Source organism: Lampetra planeri, chromosome 44, assembly GCF_965212315.1.
Source record: "Lampetra planeri chromosome 44, kcLamPlan1.2.h2, whole genome shotgun sequence".
Classification (NCBI taxonomy): domain Eukaryota; kingdom Metazoa; phylum Chordata; class Hyperoartia; order Petromyzontiformes; family Petromyzontidae; genus Lampetra; species Lampetra planeri.
In genome coordinates, this window is record NC_136150.1 from 4785228 (window position 1) to 4807629 (window position 22402).

Here is a 22402-nt window from a genome sequence, read left to right on the forward strand (position 1 = left end):
CCATTCAGCCCCTCCCCCCATCCAGCCCCTCCCCCCACCCAGCCCCTCCCCCCCCCTCCTGTCGTGGTGAATGAATGGGTGAGTGCATAGGGCAGGCGTCAGGCGATTGAGAATCTTTATTTAGACTGGAGGAGGAATCCGATGAGCTATGATGCTCTTTTTTTCACAGATGCACGGCACGGGCGAGTCAGCACTTAACACAAACACTCAACACATTTCTGAGTTTATTTGTATTTGTTACGCAGATGCCAATGTCGAACGACGGCTGCTGGCCACGACGGAGTGTTTCAGGAGGGTGAGTTCCTAAGAGGAAATATATGTATGTTCTATGAAGGAGGACCATTGTCCGAAACGTCACCTATTATAAAGCCACCACGGTGCATAAGATGTTAACTACCTCGCCTGGTATACATGAGGTCGTGGGATCGATCCCGACCCTGACGCCTTCCTGCTGTATAATTGGAGTTTGCGTGTCTCTCTCTCTTCCCGTGGTTGCGTGGATTTTTTTTAAATCTCCTGGTCCTCCGAGTTTCCCCTCCACATTTAGAATCAACATCACGCGTTCAGAGAGCAGTGCTGTATTTGGCTGCTATACATTTACACGTGATAAGCCACATTGGTTGAGATATCATTTGTGTTCAGGTCGCTTTTGAAACAGAGCTACATAGCTCAGCGGGCCTTACTTCGTAAGACAAAAACATTTTTATTATAGTTTTACTGTAAGTGTATTTTATATTTTAAAGCCACAAACGCACACACATTGCGTAAAAAAATTACGTCGATGGCCGCGGAAAGACGTCACTCACAGGATGCGAGCGATAGATTCGGGGGCGTGATGATGTCACGCCCGTGGCAAAATACAAGGCAAATGACGTTGTTGGCCGCGGAATGACGTCACTCAAGGCTGCGAGCGACAAATTCGGGGGCGTGAAGAAGTCACGCTCATGGCAAAATAACAAGTAAAATTGACGTCGTTGGCCGCGAAATGACGTCACCAGCAGGCTAGCGAAATTTCTGAGGCGTGATGACGTCACGCCCGTGGCAAAATACAAGTCAAAATTACGTCGTTGACCGCGGAATGACGTCACCCGCAGGAGGCAAGCAACAATTCTGAGGCGTGTTGACGTCACGCCCGTGGCAAAATACAAGGCTAATTACGTCGTTGGCCGCGGAATGACGTCACCCGCAGGAGGCAAGTGACAATTCTGAGGCGTGATGACGTCACGCCCGTGGCAAACTAACAAGTAAAATGACGTCAGCGCGGTAGACGTCAGCAGGACGTCGTTCGATGGCCGCGGCCCTGAGTCGGTCCCGCGAAGAAGAAGGCGGCGGCCGAGGAGGCGGCTGACGAGGCGGAGGCTGCTGAGGAGAAGGCGCCGAGGTTTGTTTTCCTTCCCGTGGCTTCTCGTCGCCTTCGCCGAGACGCGAACTCGCCCCGGGAGAGAGGTCCAGAGGTCGGTGGCGACGGCGGCGGCGATGATGGCGAAAGATTGGAGCTCGTTTCATTAATTAATGTAAATTGTATCACGATGTTTATGATTCTTCGCGACATTCGTAACGACGTGATGATATGTAAGGACGCGAATTGCTGCTGATTAGCATCGGGAGAGGCTTATCCGGTCGCACTGTACAATTTAATTGTTAATCCACTGCTGGATGAAGGCCTCCGTGCGGGTCGTGAGAATGTGGGGGGGTTGATTTGACCATACTTCACCACGCTGGTTAATCTTGGTTTGGGGGGCTGGGGGGGGCACGGTGTAGACGTGGGAGGATAGGGGTACAGAACAACGGATGTTTTGTCTTGGTCAACATGCCTCTGTGTTGTTTAGCCCGATGTGGAAATTGGACGTTACCATGGCCCCAACGCGCCCGCTTAAACTTAGAAGAAGCCAGCTTTGGAGTTTTACAAAGTGGTACTTTGCTTTAACGACCGTCAACATGCCTCTGTGTTGTTTAGCCCGATGTGGAAATTGGACGTTACCATGGCCCCAACGCGTCCGGCTTAACTTTGAAGAAGCCAGCTTTGGAGTTTTACAAAGTGGTACTTTGCTTTAACGACCGTCAACATGCCTCTGTGTTGTTTAGCCCGATGTGGAAATTGGACGTTACCATGGCGCCAACGAGTCCGGCTTAAACTTAGAAGAAGCCAGCGTTGGGACTTTACAAAGTGGTACTTTGCTTTAACGACCGTTCCGTGATCATTGGGTTTAGTTGACCCCTGAAGCGACATTTTTACTTTACGCTTGTGACCTCGGGTGTCTTGCCAAAGTAATAATGTTTATAATAACGTTGATGATTACGACGTATAACGGCTTCACCACCAACCCGCAGTGACCAACGTGGTGAAGTATGGTCAAACAACCCTCACGGCCTTGGGGGGGAGGGGCAGGAGGGCTATCATCCAGCTGTGGATGAGGCCGCAAATATAAATGAACTACGAGTGGTAATAGTCGTAGTTTATTTAAAAAAAAATCACGAGGATTTACACTCAACTACAGGGAGTCGTACATATTTAATAGGTTTGCAAGCGTTTTGTGTTGCAGAGCTATACCCAAATTGGCTTTTATCTTGGCTGCCACACTCAAAATGATTTCCACCGTTTGCATGCGCAGTCAAGCTCGGATCGACTTGAGTTTTCACCCCTGCTTCCTCCCACGGACGTGACATCTGTGGCTCATGGAGACAATGGTGTTAGGGGCCAGAGCCAGGCACAGTCCGAACTCGGCTTTGCTTCGGGGGCCCAGAGTTAGGATTAGCCACAGTCTTTTTAACCCAGTTAAGCCTCCCGTTGGGCTGGTGCGAGAGTGGGATCCAGACATTGAATGAGTGTCTCTCCGTTTCAGGCAACCAGGATTCAACTTTTGCTCTGCGACTGCCGCCGCCACCGAAGCTTCTTCAGGTCAAGTTCGACACCGGTTGTGGTGAAGCTACGGGTCGGATCGGTGCCGGTGGGAAATCGACTGCTGCTCACCATTTACTCGCCCCCTCTATGCTCGTCCCGCACTCGCTCCCACTTGCTCTTTTTGAGTCGACCCCACCGGCCGATACCCGACACCGAACGCTGCGGCGCTGCACCGGTGTCGCACTGCAATCAGAACGCGACTGGCAGCCGTAACCGAGGGGTGTGGTTGAGTGCCGGTCGCTGGAAGGGCGGTGCCGGTGAACACTTCATTAGGGAGGCATTACCACCACAGGCACAACCGTCATCATCACAAGAACCTTCGCCATAGCACCTACCGTTGCCTCCGCTAAAATAATCACTGCCACCCCCAACACACCCTCCACTGTCACAACCTTCACCGTCACCCACCGGCGCCACCATGCGACACGTGCCAAGCGCACGCCAGCACTGCCTGGAGCTGGCGGCGGGCAGCAGCGTGGTGGTGAAGGCGCTGTGCGCCACCGTCGTGCTGCTCTACCTGCTGTCGTACGCCACGCACACGGCGTACGCGCTGGCCGTCACGCCCGGCTACCTCATCCCACCGATGCTATGGGTGTGGACGCCGCTCACCTGCTCCCTCGTCGAGCTGCACGCGTGGGAGGCGGCCGCCAGCGTGGCCACCGTGGCGCTTGCGGGCCGGCTGCTGGAGCCGCTGTGGGGCGCGCTCGAGCTGCTCACGTTCCTCGCCGTGGTGGGCACAGGGACCGGCGTGCTGGCCTGCGCCGCCTACCTGGCCCTGTACGTCGCCACCTTCAACCTCGACTACCTCTTCAGCGTGCAGGTGCGCGGCTGCGCCGGTTTGGCCGGCGGCGTGCTGGCGGCGCTCGTGCAGACGCGGCCCGACGCGGCGGCGCTGCTGCCGCTGCGCTCGCCGCCACGTCTGCTCCTCCGCCTGCGCCACGCCCCGGCCGCGGTGCTCGCGGCGCTGGGGTTGGCGGCGCTGCTGGCGCCTTCGCTGGTGAGCGGCCGGCCGGCGCTGTGTTTTGCCTGCGGCCTGCTCTCTGGCTGGGCTTACCTGCGCTTTTGCCAGAGCCACGCGCGTGGGCGGGGTGACATGTCGGAGCACTTTGAGCTGGCGGTTTTCTTCCCGGGCCCGGCACGGCCCGCCGTGGCGTTGCTGGCGCGGTTGGCGCACGGTGCCATGGTGCGACTGGGGCTGTGCGGCCGCGCCGTCAAGAGGTACGACGTGGGGGCGCCGTCCGCCATCACCATCAGCCTGCACGGTGCCGACCCGCACGACGCCGAGAGGAGGAGGTCAGGCCACGCTCTATGTAATATGGGTCTCCGCGCGAGTCTGTGGGTCTCCGCTCGAGTCTGTGGGTCTCCGCGCGAGTCTGTGGGTCTCCGCTCGAGTCTGTGGGTCTCCGCGCGAGTCTGTGGGTCTCCGCGCGAGTCTGTGGGTCTCCGCGCGAGTCTGTGGGTCTCCTCGCGAGTCTGTGGGTCTCCTCGCGAGTCTGTGGGTCTCCTCGCGAGTCTGTGGGTCTCCTCGCGAGTCTGTGGGTCTCCTCGCGAGTCTGTGGGTCTCCGCGCGAGTCTGTGGGTCTCCTCGCGAGTCTGTGGGTCTCCTCGCGAGTCTGTGGGTCTCCTCGCGAGTCTGTGGGTCTCCTCGCGAGTCTGTGGGTCTCCTCGCGAGTCTGTGGGTCTCCTCGCGAGTCTGTGGGTCTCCTCGCGAGTCTGTGGGTCTCCTCGCGAGTCTGTGGGTCTCCGCGCGAGTCTGTGGGTCTCCGCGCGAGTCTCCGCGCGAGTCTGTGGGTCTCCGCGCGAGTCTGTGGGTCTCCGCTCGAGTCTGTGGGTCTCCTCGCGAGTCTGTGGGTCTCCTCGCGAGTCTGTGGGTGTCCGCGCGAGTCTGTGGGTCTCCTCGCGAGTCTGTGGGTCTCCTCGCGAGTCTGTGGGTCTCCTCGCGAGTCTGGGTCTCCGCACGAGTCTGTGGGTCTCCGCGCGAGTCTGTGGGTCTCCGCGCGAGTCTGTGGGTCTCCGCGCGAGTCTGTGGGTCTCCGCGCGAGTCTGTGGGTCTCCTCGCGAGTCTGTGGGTCTCCTCGCGAGTCTGTGGGTCTCCTCGCGAGTCTGGGTCTCCTCGCGAGTCTGGGTCTCCGCGCGAGTCTGTGGGTCGCCGCGCGAGTCTGTGGGTCTCCGCGCGAGTCTGTGGGTCTCCTCGCGAGTCTGTGGGTCGCCTCGCGAGTCTGTGGGTCTCCGCGCGAGTCTGTGAGTGTCTTATGTACATTGTGATGAGTGGGCCGCGACCATCGGCTCGCTTTACTTGACAACCCAATTTAAACGTGGTTGAGCAAACCTCGGCTTCCAACCTATAGCATCTCAGTAGTGCGACCTCATTGTATCCGACCCCCTGCACCAGCTGCTCATTTAATTCAACCAATATTTAACCACTATGCGCCTCTGTCCGTGTCTCTCGCGAGATGTCTGGCCAGCATGGAAGAGTAGGCCAAAAATATCCGCTAATAAAGGGGCTCTCTAGAGCCCTCGCAGGCCTTTCGTGCCAGCAGTGGTGTGAGCAGGCATTTGCAGGGCTGCACCTTTACCTACATCCCCCAACCCCCACCACAGGCAGCTGGCGCTCAAGGCCCTGAACGAGCGGCTGAAACGCGGAGACGAGCACGCCAACTGGCCCGACATGGACGACGATGGCGACCAGAGCAGTGACGACGAGCGGACGATGGCGCCGGCATCGGGTGGTGGTGGCGCTGGCGGCACGGGAGCCGGTTTCTCCGACTCCCCCGACATCGTCGGGCAGGCCGGGCAACCTGCGCTCACCGTGAAGGCGTAAAAGCCGCAGTGGCAGAAGCGGCACCGGCAGCGCCAGTAGCGCCAGCAGCGCCAGCGGAAGATCGCGAAAGCTGCGGTTTGCAGCGCCGGCGTTGATTAGCGGGAGAATTTTATTTAGAGAAGAGACGACCCGTAAAAACTCGACCCTGCGTGTCCAGCCATGTTCGTCGTGTGAAAGATTTGTCGGCGGTCGTAGTGGTAGCGCTGGCGCCGGTGAGACAGTGACGACACTGGCCCCATGCGGATTGGAGGCGGTTTCGGAAGAACGTTCCGAAATATGAAGAAAAACCGCCATAAGAATGGAAATGAAACTGAAAATTAAAGGACGTCGCACGCATACAAAATGGATTTAAGATAACGAAGCTAAGGCTGTGTCCCAGGCTGTCTGACACAAACTTGGCACTTTGTTTAGGTGAGAAAAATATATTTTAAAGTCACATTCACGTGGTCTGTCGTAGCACTAGCAATGTTTCATGACACTGACGTATTAAAATCGAGGGGAGTGACATCGCCGGAGTGCCATAATGTCACGCCCATTCACAACTTTAACATTCACTTTCTCAAACATCAATTCCTTTTGGCATTGGCAGAAATTATGCCAATGTAGCTGGACCGTTCAGAAAATGTGTCTTGAGACACGGGCCTTCCTGAGTAAAGGTGGAACCCTGCAATTGTTTGCGCGCGCGACACTGCAGGCCGGAAGGGCCTCCACTAGAGGGTGCTCTAGACAGCCCCTCTGGAGGGTATTTTGGCCTACTTTTCTATTTTGGTCAGACACCTTGAGCTTTCATAGGCAAAGGCCATTATTATTATTGAAGCTTCAGACGTGTCGGGCAGCCCTTGGGTGCACAGACACACACACAGGCGAGGTGTGTATCTAAACGGACGGTTTGTTTGATTTTTGGCTTGCATCTTAAATTTGGTCTCTCCACACGCGCCAGCACAGTCGCGGGTTTAAAGCGTTCATCTTTGCTCGCGAGGAGACCGCACGAGCACTCGTTGTTGGCCGTTGTGCCGCATTTGGTCATGGCTGACGTGGCGGAGGGCTATCGGCTTGGGAGCTTCAGAAGCTTTAGACAGGAGGAATCAGACAATGTGTGAAGCTTAAATGAATGGTGCAAGAACTAAAATATTGTCGTCGTGAAAATCTCACCCAGCCACTCGCCACGGCGAACATTCCAGCCCCTTGCGGGCCGGGACAGAATCCTGACATAGTTTCGTGGTGATGCGGCGGTGAGCCTGCACCTCTGAGATATCCTGTTTTCGAATCTCGAGCATCAGCTGCCCGAACGTGGTTAAACCAGGTTTTCACGTCTGGCACTGACCGGGCGAGTGGCGTTCACACAGCCGTTCTTGAGCTGGCGATGCCGCACAAGGGGTGGCAGGTGGGGGCGGCACTTGGTTTTTGTTAATCATGCGATCACTGCAACTGCTGCATCCTTTACTGGTAAATCTCACGCTGAAAATAAACCACATCCCGTTTCAGCCGATTCGGGAAGCCGGTGTGTGAGAGTGCACCATGGCAAGGTGGTCCAAGTCGACGATTGTTCACCGCCAAACATGGTGGCGTCCGCCCATGCGAGAGACCCTGGACTGGCGTTGAAGGATCTCGCGGTGATTAGCAAACCAGCTGGGGCTTGGTGAAGTGGGGTGGGTGCTGACGACATTGAATTCGGCCAGCCAACGTTCACCACGATTCTCATTCTGTGATCAGAGGCACCGAGGAAGGCTTCTTGTGGTGACCAAGTGGAGCAGAGTGGCACTGTCGACCAGAGGTCGCAAACGGGTTTTGATTCCTTACCCCGTACCTGGCCGGGTACCCGTACCCGGCCGGGTAGCCGTTCCCTACCCGTACCCTAACCGAAATGAGTGACAAATGGCTGCTCACCAGTGACTCACGGCCTACCCGTACCCGGCCGCACCAGGGTCGCAAACGGCTACCCGTACCCGGCCGGGTACGGGTAGCCGGGTATCGGGTACCCGGTTGCGACCTCTGCTGTCGACCCTGGCTTTGACACCGATACCTGCCCAACACAAAAACATGAGGCTGGGGCTGTCTGTCGACCAGTCCAACGCAGGCATGAATGCTAAACCAGGCTTGGGCCATGTTTGGGGTATAGCCCTTAAACCAGATTTAGCTTTAGCCTATTTAGCACAAACTGGGTTAGGTCTGTCTGGTTTGGTCCCTGACCCCAACCCTGATGATCCGTTCAAACCTGATAATAAACTGGGTTGAGCCTTGTCTGACACATACCCGAATTGCAACAGCCCCAACCGAGCCAAATGAGGTTAGGGCTATACACGGTTGGGTGTGGGCTATGTCTTGGTCCAGCCCTAACGCTGACAATCATCCCAGCACGATAAACTAGGTTCGGCGACATGCGAGGCTGGTACATACCCTTACTATGACACCAGCCTGTTAAACCAGGTTAGGGCTGTCTGGGTGGGTTGAGCTAGGTATTAATCGAGCCCTCTGTGAACACCAGCCCAACACTGATGATGAATTCAGTTCGGGCACTAGCTTTAACTCTTGACAGTGGCCCCACTGCAAGACTAAACCAGGTTGTGAGTCAAAAGTGTCACCGAACGTGAAGGTAAAATAGATAACTATTTGTGCATATGCATCTACTCCCGAGACCAGCCCAACCAGGACAATTGCTGCGACTGTAAGTTTAACCTCGGTGATAGAGTAAAACCACCGCACATGCAAAAAAACGGAAAGACTTTAAATTCGCTTTCGTGGCATTCTACCCACACCATTCTACCGAACCGACACACCAGTCTGGTCTGCAGTAAAGGGGGTTCTTAAACCCCACTCCAGCCGTCCTTCCCACATGTGCTGACCTTCATTCAAACCACAGCTGTGCGGAATCTGGTGATAGTACTTGTGGCTTGTGGTGATGTGCGTCGGTGGAGTTTGACAAATACTGTCCCCCTGCTGCACATCGGAATGCAGATAATTGCCAATAGCTGACCACCAGTAGCCGGCCATGTGGAGTGGGTGAAGTGGAAGAATTTAGCGTGGATACCAGATCACTGCGTGCCGAAACGGTGCGTGTACTCGGTTTTTGTTAAGCTACAAATTACAGTCAGTTGTGTTTGCGTGTGCGTGAAGAGCGATGGGCATCGTTTAACATGGATTTAAATAAACAGCTATAGGTGTCACTTTTTGTGCCTGGGTTGTGAGCGAGTGGAGCTGTAGGGGAGCGGCCCGTCCGTCAATGCGTGAGCAGGAAATTCGGTAGGTGAGAGAACAGAATGGGTGGGCGGTAAGTTGGTGAGTGAGGAAGTGAGTCCGTTCATGGGTGGGTAGTTGGGATAGTTGGTGGATGAGTGACTGGTTTGGGCGGGTGACTTAGTGAGCAGATGGTTGAGAAGGTGCCTGATTGAGAGAGCAGACCGCTGGATGACTGTGCTAGTGGGATATTTGGAAAGTGAGTAGATGTGAGCGCTTTAAATATGTTCGTGGGATGGAGAGCAGGTTGATGGATGATGGCCCATTGTGGGCAGGTGAATGGGAGAGCAGTGGGGTAAAGAAATATGCGAGTGGGTGAATGGATAAATAGATCTGTTGAATGAGTGGATGGGCGAGTTTGAGCATGCAGGCGAGTGCCTGCGCAGATGAGTGGGTGTGTGAGGGAGCACTTGGTTCAGCGAGTTGGGAATAGCTCTGGGGGGTGAGTAGGCTCGTCCATGGGTAAAAGTTTCTGGGTTAGTGGGAAGGTAAGGAGCTGAGCAAACATGGAGGGCGAGTTGAAAGGCAGCAGAATATCCTGGTCGTAACCAGAATTCTTGGGTTCAATACCAAAACCGATCAAGTCTCCCACCTCCATAACGAAAATCAATCACAAATCACACGTATCAGTTCCAACAACCATTCAATGTTGACTTCATCTGCCCACCCAGATGTATAAAACTCTGGAATGTAGAAAACTGCCCTCCGGGGTTTCTTGCAACCGTCGTTACGGATAGAAAAACCCAAACACAATGTCCAGGGCTTCATTTCTCTCAGAATATGTTTGCAGGTCGCTGGTCGATAAGTTGGCATGCGACTAATTAGCCACAGCCCGCCAGCATGAGGTACACCGGATGTGGTGTGCGATGCACAAAACATTTTCTCCTCTTGATTTAAAGGTTTCGTGACTGCAGGGATTAATATTTTTGGTTCTTTCGGTAAAGTCACGTAGAAGGGAAACAATAAAAATAAAACAATCAACTTCTCACGATGTTTCGACTGCAACACAAGCAATCATCACCAGGTGTGAAAAACAGAAAGAAAATAATTGTTTTTTAAAAACAGCAAGAAAATGCACATTTCTTGCTGTGTTTTTCACACCTGATGATGATTGTGTTGCAGTCGAAACGTCGTGAGAAGTTTATTGTTTTATATTTTTATTATTTTATTGTTTCCCTTCTACGTGACTTTACCGAAAGAACCAAGAATATAATTTTCTCCTCTGTCGCAGACCTGGCCAGACCCCGGCTGAAATTAAGCCCTGGTGACAACACAAGGTACACAAGAAAACTAAACAATAAGAGACTTCAAAATCACACGACACGACACGACACCGACGCATCCTGTGTAGCTCTCCCGCGTGCTTTAGAGTTGTACTGCATGGTGCCGGGTACAGGCCCAAAAACGCCAAATGGCCAGCAACAAACTTGCTGATGTGATTAGAACATAGATTTTTTTAAAGTTCAAATTCTTCTTGAATGGAACAAGGGGGGGGGGGTGATGGGATGGGATTGCATAGCAGAGAAGTTGCGAGGAAAGCAGTAGAAAGCATTGTGACCTGCAATGTGGAGAGTGGGTGAGTTGGTGAGTTTGTGAGCGAATGAGTGGATGCGTCGTGTGCGTGAATGAGCGAGCGGTTGAGCGGGCGGTTGAGCGGGCGGTTGAGCGGGCGGTTGAGCGGGCGGTTGAGCGGGCGGTTGAGCGGGCGGTTGAGCGGGCGGTTGAGCGGGCGGTTGAGCGGGCGGCTGAGCGGGCGGCTGAGCGAGCGGTTGAGCAAGCGGCTGAGCGAGCGGTTGTGACTTGCAGCGTGGTGGTTGAAGAGTGTGGACGAGATGACATGAAACAAGCCGCGCCTCGTCATAGACAGAGTCCTCAACATGGGCAGAGTCGTCAATGAGTGAAATGAACGGGAACACTCAAAATGGTCGAAGCGATCGATAGATGAGTGACAAAGGGGGGCGACTGCCAAACCGGGTGAACGAATGACTGAAGTGAATCAGTGAGCGCTGGATCATCAATCAACGTTTTGCTCTACATGCTGGGAGCCGCTTCTTTAGGGTTGTGGAGTGAAACGTCGGACATGGTGCGGAACGACACGCGGTAATAAGCATAACCATAAAACGCGCCAGAGAGCTCCACAGCAGCACAACCGCGAAAAAACAGTCACATTTCTCTGTCTTCACGTGCTCCAAAGGAGCCAGTTAAATAACCATAATCAACATCTCCCACTAACGATACATCCCGGCTGTATCAAATCACGATTTAAAGCTTTCGTGACTGCAGGGATTCATCTTCTTGGTTCTTTCGGTAAAGTCACGTAGAATGGAAATAATAAAAATAAAACATAATAAAATGATTCTCACGATGTTTCGGCCACAACGCCAGCAGCCGTCCTCAGGTGGAGAACAGGTCTGTCGAGAAGACAGTCTGAAACAGACCTGTTCTCCACCTGAGGACGGCTGCTTGCGTTGTGGCCGAAACGTCGTGAGAATCATTTTATTATGTTTTTATTTTATTATTTTATTATTTCCATTCTACGTGACTTTACCGAAAGAACCAAGAAGATGTATCAAATCATTCTTTTGTTCTCGTTCCACACGTCTTGCGCGTACAGCCCTTTTGCCAATCCACTGCTGGATGACGGCCTCCCCACGCTGGCTGGGGAAGCCGTGGTCACTCGGAACTTCACGCCGGTCGGTGTGGATTGGCTAAGGTGGGAAGCACACGAGCGGCATCATATAAGTACGGTACGACAACGGGCTGTTGCTGTACTGCCCTGCTCGTGGTCCCGAAGCAGCCTGGTACCAACCTGTTTGAGCAGGTACTATTGAGGCTCACGCTTGCTTGGCTTCTGAGATCCTGATGAGATCGGGGTGTGTAGCAGGTGATTTTGTGATCTTGCGCTGGTGAGATGTTAACTACCTCACCTGCTATACAGGTCGTGGGTTTGAGCCCGACCCTGAGGCCATATATATATTTGGAGTTTGCATGTTCTACCCAAGGTCGTGTAGATTTTGTTGAATCAAAGTGCGGATTTGGCTGTGAACTTTCCACATCACGAGCCACTTTGTTGAGCTATCGTTTGTGGCCAGGTCACTTCTGAAAAACAGCTATAGAGCTCAGTGGGCCTTACCTGCTAAAATAAAAAAAATAGTGTTAGTTTAGATTTGGTGAACTCTTAGTCCACACCACCGACCACATCCATTCTTTATCGACGACATTGTTGTTATCATCGCCATCCGTTACCGCTGCCCGCGGACATCACATTGCGCCGCATGCGACAGAAAATAAATCTCAACGAGCTCTCAAGACAGTGAAACAAAGGAACGATGGACGCGTGGCTCCGACATCAAGACACCCGACTGTTTCGCCCCCGCTTCTGCAAGTGACGACGAATCTCTGTCGACGCTCTCCAAGACGGTTAAATAAAGGAGGCCGGTGCAGTGGCGATAACCGTGGAAAGTAACGATGCACCGATTGATATTTTAAAGCTTGGGGTAGGCGATTTTAAGCGCGGTAATCGACGTTCGTTTTAATTGTAAAGCTGTGACGGTGAGCCAATTACGTTGATTCATCCACTACTTTTTTATGGTCGATCGCTGTGGGCCCCCCCCCTTTAAAAATGGCGGCCGCCCCTACATCCTGCCGCCCGAAGGTGGGAAACCCCCCCCCTCCACCAAGCCGCGGCCAGCGCGACGCAGCCGAAGATGCCACCAAATTGCTCCCATCACCTCCAGTACAGCGGCAAACGCTGCAACGAAGGCCGCCAAATTGCTCCCATCACCTCCAGTACAGCGGCACACGCTGCAACGGAGGCGAGACTCTTTTCCCCAACTATTTGCGTGCCATCTTGTCGGTCGAGTAATAGAACCGATAACCGGTAGAGCAACCGGTTATTACTTAAGTAATATAATTAACAGAGATTCGTAAGCACAGGGTACACCATACCAAACCACGTGCACGCGCACGTTCGGTCAAATCATAAATATCGTACGTTAAGGACTTACGTGAATAAAATAAAGAATTAATTATTGAATCGATTTGCAATCATAAACCATAACTGAATCGCAAAAAGGCCAAATCATGACCTAACTGCACCTGTAAAAACCCTTCATTGCAAGAGCTAAGTAATCTCATGAGGCTCTCACCTGGTTATAATAGTAATGTACATGGACAGTCCTTTGGATGAGGACCTCCAGATACCATACGTTATCTGAGCGTACTTCACCACGCTAGTCAGTGTGGGGCGGCGAAGGCAGCGGGGGCAATAGAAGCCGCCGCCGTTCAATGACGACGACGAAGATGATGATGTCACGAGCTGGCGGCCACATCTTGTGCACGCGACACTGCCAACAGTCTCTTAATTTCCTTTGAATAAAAACTCTGAAAAGGAAGACGATGACGACGACGACACTGCCACCGATTGCGACAACGGCACCCAACGATGACCTCGATGACGATTTCACCACCCCCCCCCCCAAATTTAATCTCAGCCAATTAAAATCCCGGTCGCAATGACGCCGATGACGACGACGCCACCGCCGACCGACGGACGGTCTTGACGGTCTCGCCGAAGATGACGACTGCGCCAGCGAGCGACCGGCGGCATCGTCCGGCGCCGTCACAGCTGCACGCGCTTCTGGAAGAGGTAGGCGTTGGTGACCTGGTTCATGGCGACCAGCGCGGCGAGCACCGGGCAGGCGGCGCAGGCGAGCCACGCGGGGCCGGCGACGCGGGCCGCGAACCACGCCGAGCACAGCCCGAGCAACACGCTGGTGCAGGCGAGCACGTAGCCCAGCAGGCCGTAGGTGGCGTGGTACAGCTTCACCTTGGCCAGAGACACCTTCTTGAACAGCAGCTTCGGGTAGAGCAGAGCCGGGCCGCAGCAAGCCTGGCGTGCGGTCGCACGGTGCGGGGGAGCGTGGGGCACAGGGCACGCGGGTTTCCACGCGGAACTTACGCAGCCACGCGTTTGGCTTTGTCACCGTGTGACAACTACGGGGACCGGGAGGAGTCTCATTCGCGGGAGTGACCCGACGCATATTAAGTAACTTCATCTGTAAATTACTGTTACGACGAATTATGTACGAAACAAATCGCTCATTTCATCACGTACGTATAAATATCGATGAATGTTTGTGCACCGTTTGCAATATCTTTTGCAACGCAGTTTTTTGTTCGCTCAGATTTCTATTCGGTTGCTTTTGCTCCGATTGATATTTTCATTATCGCTGTACTTTGTTTTCTATTATTGCTTTTGTTATTGTGGTGACGCAGGTCAAACCAGAAAATCTGAGCCTCTATTCGTCTCTGGCGTTCTCACCTGGTTAAATGAGCAAGTGGGCAGTAGGCAAGGCAGGTGGAGGGATTGATTAGCGGTCAAGAGAGTGATAAAGAAGCGGGCGATCAGATGGGTATTTTAGTGGGCAAGTGAATTGCGAATGAATTGGTGAGCGGGTAGGCGAGTGAACCTGTAGGTGCGTGGGTGAGCGGGTCAACAGATGAATGGGCGAGTGGGTAAGTGGGCAAGTGGTTGAGTAAGTTGGCAAATTGTTGAATGAGTGTGCAAGCGGTGGAATTATTGAACGAGTGGGTGGATGGGTGAGTGATCAGGGTGGGTATAAGAAGGCGTGTTGGTGAGCAGATGAATGGGCAAGTGGCTGAACGAGTTGGCACGAGAGTGACAGAATAAGTGAGTGTGCGAGGGGGGGGGGGTGTAGGTGCATCAGCTGGCAATAGGGAGTGCGTGCGAGCGAGTGAGCAGGTGAGTGTTCGAGCGAGCGGTCGATCTCTGGCGCGCGTGCGTGACCTCCGACCTGCACGAACACGTAGATGCAGGTGATGAGGCCGAGGAGGCCGTGCCACGATGAGAAGTGCGGCCGCCCATTGCGCTGCTTCTCCCAGCAGATGGCGCCGAGGCCGGCGGCGGCGCAGGTCACGGCGAGCGCCTGCAGCACCCAGTGCCAGCGCACCCGCGCGGCACGCGGCCACGAGCGCAGCGGCGAGCAGTCCGGGGAGAACAGCAGCACCGCCTCCGTCATGAACAGGCAGAACTGCAGGGGGTGAGCGGGTGAGAGAGAGAGAACGGTGAGCGGGTGAGAGAGCGCGCGGGGGTGAGCGGGTGAGAGAGCGGGTGAGAGAGAGAACGGTGAGCGGGTAAGAGAGCGCGGGGATGAGCGGGTGAGAGAGAGAGAATGGTGAGCGGGTGAGAGAGCGGGTGAGAGAGTGCGTGGGGGTGAGCGGGTGAGAGAGAGAACGGTGAGCAGGTGAGAGAGCGCGCGGGGGTGAGCGGGTGAGAGAGAGAGAACGGTGAGCGGGTGAGAGAGTGCGTGGGGGTGAGCGGGTGAGAGGGCGGGCGGGGGTGAGCGGGTGAGAGAGAGAACGGTGAGCGGGTGAGAGAGAGAGAACGGTGAGCGGGTGAGAGGGCGGGTGAGAGAGCGGGTGAGAGAGCGGGCGGGGGTGAGCGGGTGAGAGAGAGAGAGAACGGTGAGCGGGTGAGAGGGCGGGTGAGAGAGCGGGTGAGAGAGCGGGCGGGGGTGAGCGGGTGAGAGAGAGAACGGTGAGCGGGTGAGAGAGAGAACGGTGAGCGGGTGAGAGGGCGGGTGAGAGAGCGGGTGAGAGAGCGGGCGGGGGTGAGCGGGTGAGAGAGAGAGAGAACGGTGAGCGGGTGAGAGGGCGGGTGAGAGAGCGGGTGAGAGAGCGGGCGGGGGGTGAGCGGGTGAGAGAGAGAACGGTGAGCGGGTGAGAGAGAGAACGGTGAGCGGGTGAGAGGGCGGGTGAGAGAGCGGGTGAGAGAGCGGGAGGGGGTGAGCGGGTGAGAGAGAGAGAACGGTGAGCGGGTGAGAGAGCGGGTGAGAGAGGGAGAAGGGGGGCGGGAATGAATGAGGGTGGGCAGGACCAGCGGCCGAGATGGGCGAGAGGGTGGGAAGGATGAGTGGGTGTGAGATAAGAGTGAGATCAGAATCAGAAAATGTATTTATACTGGAGGAATCCGATGAGCTACGCAGCTCTTTTTCACAGATGTCCAGTGAGTGGGAGAGAAGAAAATGGTGCGACTGTGATGAGGGGCCAAGGCGGTGAGAGGGTGAGGGTGTTAGAGTGGGTGAGATTGGTGAAAACATGGGGTGAGAGAGTGATGGCACCGTGTCGAGACTGAGTGGGTGAGAGTGTTTAGGGTGAGAGCGCACGTATCAAAATGCGGTGGGGAATGTGGTTTAAAGTTGAGTTTCCCAAACTCCAGTCCTCCCGATCCACCACGGTACAACTATCCACGTTTACCGGTCTTCTCCATTCAAATACTACAAATCAAGTTGTTCCATGCCTCAGATGAGTTACCCAGGTGTGATGTGTAATCATCGCCACTGACCACCCACCCCCTCGTATGCCATTCTGGCCTTCATAGGTGCTCGCGAACAGCACTTGCCCCAAAAGTATGTTAAGACTGCGAGTGTGAGTGTGTGCCATTTCAGCATTCACAAGTGCCGTGTAGGCTACATGGAGGATTTATACGTCAGCGACGTATCCGTTTCATAGCGGCACTTCTACAATTACATTCCGACAGCTGCACACAGACAACAAGTCCATCTTAATGAGAATCAGCACTCTGTGAGTCACGTGGGGCACGCAACATCTACATCTTAGTTTGAATCAGAGTTCTCTATGTATCATGTTTAACAATCATCAGGCAACGGAAATATGTATACGAGACTGACAATAATAGATGATTCTGAGTCACAAGTGCTGGATTTTGTGAAATCGCGGGTGAGATTCTCATGATGACTTGGCAGTAGAAGCGTCTTACCCCGAGTGACATGAGGAACGGGTGCCAGGAGAACACACCTACAAGGGGGAGACATCATCACGTGAACTCCGGTCATCCTTGCGGGAGCGGCTTTTGGCTAGCCATCAAACAAAGACGGCCACCGCATCGTGCGGCGCTTTCGGATGCGCTTTTGCGGCCGTCTGGAACGCTCTTGCTTTCGATATTAGGAAGCCAACGGGAGCTATGCAACTTTAAAATCAAGTTTGAAAACGAATTTCTTTAAACACTGCTGTTTGTGTTTAAATTTCGATTTAAAGCTTTCGTGACTGCAGGGATTCATCTTCTTGGTTCTTTCGGTAAAGTCACGTAGAATGTAAATAATAAAATAATAAAATTCAAACATAATAAAATTATAATTATGTTTGTGTTTAGTTTGTCGTCTTTCCTCCGCACCTCCGATGAGCACGGTTGGCTACGTACGCTGAGGAAGAAGTGCAACATACATACAGTACATACAACTTCACTACTTATGCTGTAAGCGTATCCACCGTGACACTTAAGCGACAGGAAGAGGGACAAGGAAATGAACTCACACGAGGCACGTTACACAGGCTGCTCAAGAACGTGAGCTAGGGCGGAACACGTGGCTGATCTGCTGCTTATGAGACCACTAGGTCGCTATGTCTGGCTATGCCATTGTGTCAAGTATCCCCATCTACTGCCGAATATTTTGCGTCAGGGTCATAAGGTGACACGCTTGTCACTGGGTAATTAGGACAGGTAAACTAATGATGAAATTGCCAGTGGACACCTACGGGCTATCTGCCCATGGATTGTGATGATAATGATGAAACCATGGACTGTATCTTCTTGGTTCCTTCGGTAAAGTCACGTAGAAGGGAAATAATAAAATCTAACATAATAAAATAATATTATTAAAATAATATTATTATATTATTTTATTATGTTTTATTTTTATTATTATAAAAATAAAACATTATAAAATAATAATATTGTATTATGTTTCATTTTTATTATTTTATTATTTCCCTTCTACGTGACTTTACCGAAAGAACCAAGAAGATGAATCCCTGCAGTCACGAAAGCTTTAAATCGAAAAATATGGACTGTATCTCAAACCATTGTGGTCTGCACTCCTTCGACAGAGGAGGAACAGTAAAACTACAAGAACTCTCCGCAGTGGCTAGCAGACCTCGACATTGGCATATAGATATTGAACGTATTGCCAAAAGCAAAAATAGAATTCGGAACAGGTTATCATTGCTGCCAGAGAGTTAACGGAATAACACTGGACAGGTCATTAGGTCAATCGGTCATCCCACCACCAAAAACGGGGTCGGTTGGTTTGCGTTAATTATTTGGTGATGCGGTGGCGTTGGCAGTGGTACACAAGCACAAACAAAACACCCAAAACGTTTGTCAATAACAACATTGAGTGGCCTTAAACAATATGTAATCAGCGACGTTTCAGGTAATAACCCTTCTTCAGAGCACACAAACAGAGATGCCGGAGAGATAAAGTTACCAGTAAGGTTTGGAGGTTTACTTAAGGTCATTCGGCAAATTGGTTATGGCCTACCGCTTGCCTGGCTTGTGGGTAATTCTATCACATTCCCACTGCTTGCACGTCAGGTCACACCGGTGGCGAGATGTTAACTACCTCGGCTGGTATGAAGGAGGTCGTGGGTTCGATCCCGACCCTGACGCCTGCTGCTGTATATTTGGAGTTTGCGTGTCTCTCACTCATCATCACCACGTAGGCTAGGAGATGTTAACTGCCTCGCCTGGTATACAGGAGGTCGTGGGTTCGATCCCGACCCTGACGCCTGCTGCTGTATATTTGGAGTTTGCGTGTCTCTCACTCATCATCACCACGTAGGCTTGGAGATGTTAACTGCTTCGCCTGGTATACAGGGGGTCGTAGGTTCGATCCCGACCCCTGCTGCTGTATATTTGGAGTTTGCGTGTCTCTCTCTCATCATCATCACGGTGGCTAGGAGATGTTAACTACCTCGCCTGGTTTGAAGGAGGTCGTGGGTTCGATCCCGACACTGATGCCTGCTGTATATTTGGAGTTTGCGTCTCTCTCCCCGTGGTCGCGTGGAATTTTCTCCGGGTCCTCTGGTTTTTCGCTCCAGATTTAGAATCAACATCACGCATTTAGAGTATGTGGCTATCAAATTTAATTTGTGATAGCCAGGTCGGTTCTGAAAAAGAGCTATATAGCTCAGGTACCCTTACCTGGTAAAATAAAAAAAAAACACTCGACTCTTGATTATCCGCGTGTGGTTTATCCGATTTGCGGATGAACCGCGCACCTGAGGTTTGACATACATTAATAACTCATGGATGTTCTTTTAAGCCCAAATTAATAATCTAAAAACAGCTATACATTGTTATTCTTGGAAGTCACATGCTTAACCCGAACAAATATGTGTCTTGGTTAATCCGAAATCCACGTGATTGCCTCTACAGTACAGTAGTTGCCATACAGGGGGCGGAGTTCGAGTGATTTTGATTGGCGTGGCTCTGCTATCATCCACTTCGTGGGCAGAGTCTACTGCGTGGAAGCAGGAAAGCGTTATCAGTGAGCACACGCATCGATCGGTAATTTATACCAATATTCATGGTTTTCCACACGGAGATCCGCGGAAAATGGTTAGAATTTTGGATTATCCGCGAACGTAAATGATCTGCGGCCGTCCTCCACGTCATTAGCGCGAATAATCGAGAGTCTACTGTAGTTTGATGATAAGTTATTTATAGTGAGTCTCATGATGAACACACGAATCTAAAGTTAAGGCAGACTCTGGGGCTTTTGGTACAGACGTAAGTTGGCCTGGAATGGTGTGGTGAGGCACCACTTAATTGAAGCCGTGATCCTGCCAGTCTCCGTCTGCTCACATCATTTTATTTTTGCCGACTTCTTGCCAGGCCCCCTTCGCGAAAGAGATTTTAACCTCAAGGAAGTTTTAACCTGGTTAAGTTAAGGTGAAATAAATAAAATCATCTCTCCTTGAGCATCAGTCAGGGCCGATCAATCGCACTGAGGGTTCCTTTATACGCTGGTCTTCGTTTGATGTCAGACACGAAGCTTGCTTCCCACCTTCCTACCGCGTAAGATTTTGACTTAAAACTTCCGTGACTGCAGGAATTCATATTCTCTGGTTCTTTCGATAAAGTCACGTAGATAGAAAATATTATTTTAAAAAATACAAAAAATTTCGACGTGACTTTACCGAAAGAACCAAATAATATTATTTTATTGGTATTTTTTTTATCTACGTGACTTTACCGAAAGACTCAAAGAATAATATTACTACAACGTAGTTCTTCTTGGTTCTTTCGGTAAAGTCACGTAGAAGGGTAATAATAAAATAATAAAATAAAACATCATAAAATACAATTCTCACGACGTTTCGGCCACAACGCAAGCAGCCGTCCTCAGGTGAAGAACAGGTCTGTCTTTCGCTAAAGTCACGAAATTTACCACGTAGTTCTAGATTTGAAGCTTTCGTGACTGGAAGGATTCATACTCTTAGTTTTTTCGGTAAAGTCACGTAGGTAAAAAATGAAATAAAAATTAATAAAAATAAAATAATAAAAGTCACGTTTCGGAGGCAACACAAGTCTCCGTCATCAGGTGGGACCGTCACAGCCAGATTTGCTGTATCAAGTGAGGCAGGGATTCCAAGATGCAAGTTCTTAAATACAAGTTAAGGGGGAGAGGTATTTAATAACTTGGAATCCCTGCCTCACTTGATGCAGCAAATCTGGCTGTGACGGTCCCACCTGATGACGGAGACTTGTGTTGCCTCCGAAACGTCGTGATTTTTCTTTTTATTAATTTTTATTTCATTTTTTACCTACGTGACTTTACCGAAAAAAAACTTAAAGTATTACCACGTAGTTAAATTGTTTTAACGAGGTCATTCGGGTCACTCACTGCTGCCCGGCATGCTGAGCGCCGCCAGGGTGACGGTGAGCGCCACGCAGCCGAGATGAGCGCCCAGAGACGCCGCCCTCCTGGGCCACACGTACAGCGACAGCTCCCCTCCACTGGCTCCTCCAGCCTCCATGGCGTGCACGCGCGCGTCTCCCTGCTGCTGCTACAGCCACAACAACAACAACAAATTCCCCACCCACACCTCCCCCCTCCGCGTAGCCTTGACAAGACTTCTTTTGTAACGCAGCGAATGCCGTTCGCGAGTAGCCAGGGACCCTATGAAGGCCGGCACGGCACACGGAGCAGTGAGTAAAAACTAAACTATTTTGTATTTTTTTTTACCAGTTAAGGGTCCGTATAGCTCTTCTTCAGAAGCGACTTGGCCACAAATGATAGCTCAACTAAGTGGTTTATCGCGTGGACATTTATAGCAGCCAAACACCACGTCCAGCCCACCTTTATCTCCAAAGTGGCGACGTTCAAACACACCGCAGCGGGTATTTATTTTGAGGCTGAGTCGACCCACGACCGGTTCAGATAATCGTCACTGGTTACTGGGGGCGGCGGGGGGGGGGGGAGAGAGTTCGAAGTTCGAGGCCCGTGATCGGGAATCGAACTGGGTTCGAGAGAAAAAAACCACACAAAGTCTGCCACGACCTACGCCTCAACGCATATCCGTGAACGGAGAGCGCGGGGTCCACGTTGCGGTCACGTTGACGGCGGCGCGCGCCACGTGGGTCTGAGACGCGGGCACTTCCGGTGTGGCGAAGTGGGCGGGGCCAAGCGAGCGGATGTTGCCACCCGCCTCCCTCCTCATGAATATGTAATGAAGTATAATTAATCTTAATTTTGGAGCTTTCGTGACTGCAGGAATTATTATTTTGTTCTTTCGGTAAAGTCACGTATAAAGATAAAATAATAAATTAAATAATATCATACTACGACGTTTCGATTGCAACACAAGCAATCATCATCAGGTATAACAGAAATAGCAACAAAAATCTAACCAGAAAACTATAGACAGACATATAAGCAGACAGACATCATAAAGATACACAGAGAGAGGTCGTCTCTGTGACGGGGCCTTAAATATAGAGAGGGGGCGGGGGCGGAGAGAGGTTCTTTCGGTAAAGTCACGTGGAAGGGAAATAATAAAAAAATAAAAATAGAAAACACTACAAATTCTCACGACGTTTCGACTGCAACACAAGCAATCATCATCAGGTGTGAAATTTACAGCAAGAAAATTTGAAAAAAGTGGCGGTTTTCAAATTTTGTATTCTCGTACAACATCAGAGTGCAGCGCCACATTAAATACGCACGACAATGACAATAGTTTAAAGAGATTTGAAGCATGGTTTATTTTGGGGGGGGCAGAGCTTTGTGACGTCATTTTTGAGGGGGGGGGTCTGACTTTTTGTGACGCCGCGTGACGATGGGGGGGGGTCAAAAATCGTCCAAAATCGCGTGACGTCATTTATGGACGGCCCCTTATCCGTTCTTTTTTGTTTCATTCCATTAAAAACGATAGTGCTATATAAGTGTTAACATTTTAATGAATTTACTTCATTTAAAAATAAGGACCCTCCCTACGTAAGATGGCCGCCACCGCCCCCCCTCACCCCTCACAGCGATGACGTCACCCGCCCTCGCGACGCCCTTGGCCGCAACTCAACAGCACCAACCCTCGGCGCCGTTTCGAATCCGTAACGCGGA

The 22402-nt window shown here is 51.9% G+C and overlaps 2 protein-coding genes across 5 annotated transcripts; one reads left to right on the forward strand and one right to left on the reverse strand.

Annotated features, from left to right (window-relative positions):
• Positions 1 to 1237: 1237 nt before the first annotated feature.
• Positions 1238 to 8887, forward strand: LOC144732853 (transmembrane protein 115-like). 2 transcript variants are annotated; one of them, XM_078614485.1, is made up of 3 exons: positions 1238 to 1454; positions 2844 to 4195; positions 5504 to 8887. In XM_078614485.1, exons 2-3 carry the CDS (start codon positions 3321 to 3323, stop codon positions 5721 to 5723), a joined length of 1095 nt encoding a protein of 364 aa, XP_078470611.1. In that variant the 5' UTR covers positions 1238 to 1454; positions 2844 to 3320; the 3' UTR covers positions 5724 to 8887. The 2 variants fall into 2 exon arrangements, with proteins under 2 accessions (XP_078470611.1, XP_078470610.1); XM_078614484.1 differs by having other exon boundaries at positions 1239 to 1381.
• A 2774-nt stretch (positions 8888 to 11661) lies between these two features.
• Positions 11662 to 21603, reverse strand: LOC144732854 (transmembrane reductase CYB561D2-like). 3 transcript variants are annotated; one of them, XM_078614486.1, is made up of 5 exons: positions 21029 to 21603; positions 20687 to 20849; positions 16759 to 16796; positions 14774 to 15010; positions 11662 to 13848 (listed from the first exon to the last, which is right to left on the reverse strand). In XM_078614486.1, the coding sequence occupies exons 2-5, from the start codon at positions 20817 to 20819 to the stop codon at positions 13579 to 13581; spliced, it is 678 nt and encodes a 225-aa protein (XP_078470612.1). In that variant the 5' UTR covers positions 20820 to 20849; positions 21029 to 21603; the 3' UTR covers positions 11662 to 13578. The 3 variants fall into 3 exon arrangements, with proteins under 3 accessions (XP_078470612.1, XP_078470615.1, XP_078470614.1); XM_078614489.1 differs by having other exon boundaries at positions 21348 to 21602; XM_078614488.1 differs by having other exon boundaries at positions 21143 to 21602.
• Between the last annotated feature and the right edge of the window lie 799 nt (positions 21604 to 22402).

Bases quoted from the DNA above. Each gene is read 5' to 3' on its own strand.
- LOC144732853 (XM_078614485.1), top strand. From the start codon at position 3,321: ATGCGACACGTGCCAAGCGCACGCCAGCACTGCCTGGAGCTGGCGGCG. The intron at 4,196-5,503 runs GTCAGGCCACGC...CCCCCACCACAG, and splicing joins CACGACGCCGAGAGGAGGAG to GCAGCTGGCGCTCAAGGCCC.
- LOC144732854 (XM_078614486.1), bottom strand. From the start codon at position 20,819: ATGGAGGCTGGAGGAGCCAGTGGAGGGGAGCTGTCGCTGTACGTGTGG. The intron at 16,797-20,686 runs GTGAGTGACCCG...TCCCCCTTGTAG, and splicing joins GCTCAGCATGCCGGGCAGCA to GTGTGTTCTCCTGGCACCCG. The intron at 15,011-16,758 runs GTAAGACGCTTC...CACCCCCTGCAG, and splicing joins CGTTCCTCATGTCACTCGGG to TTCTGCCTGTTCATGACGGA.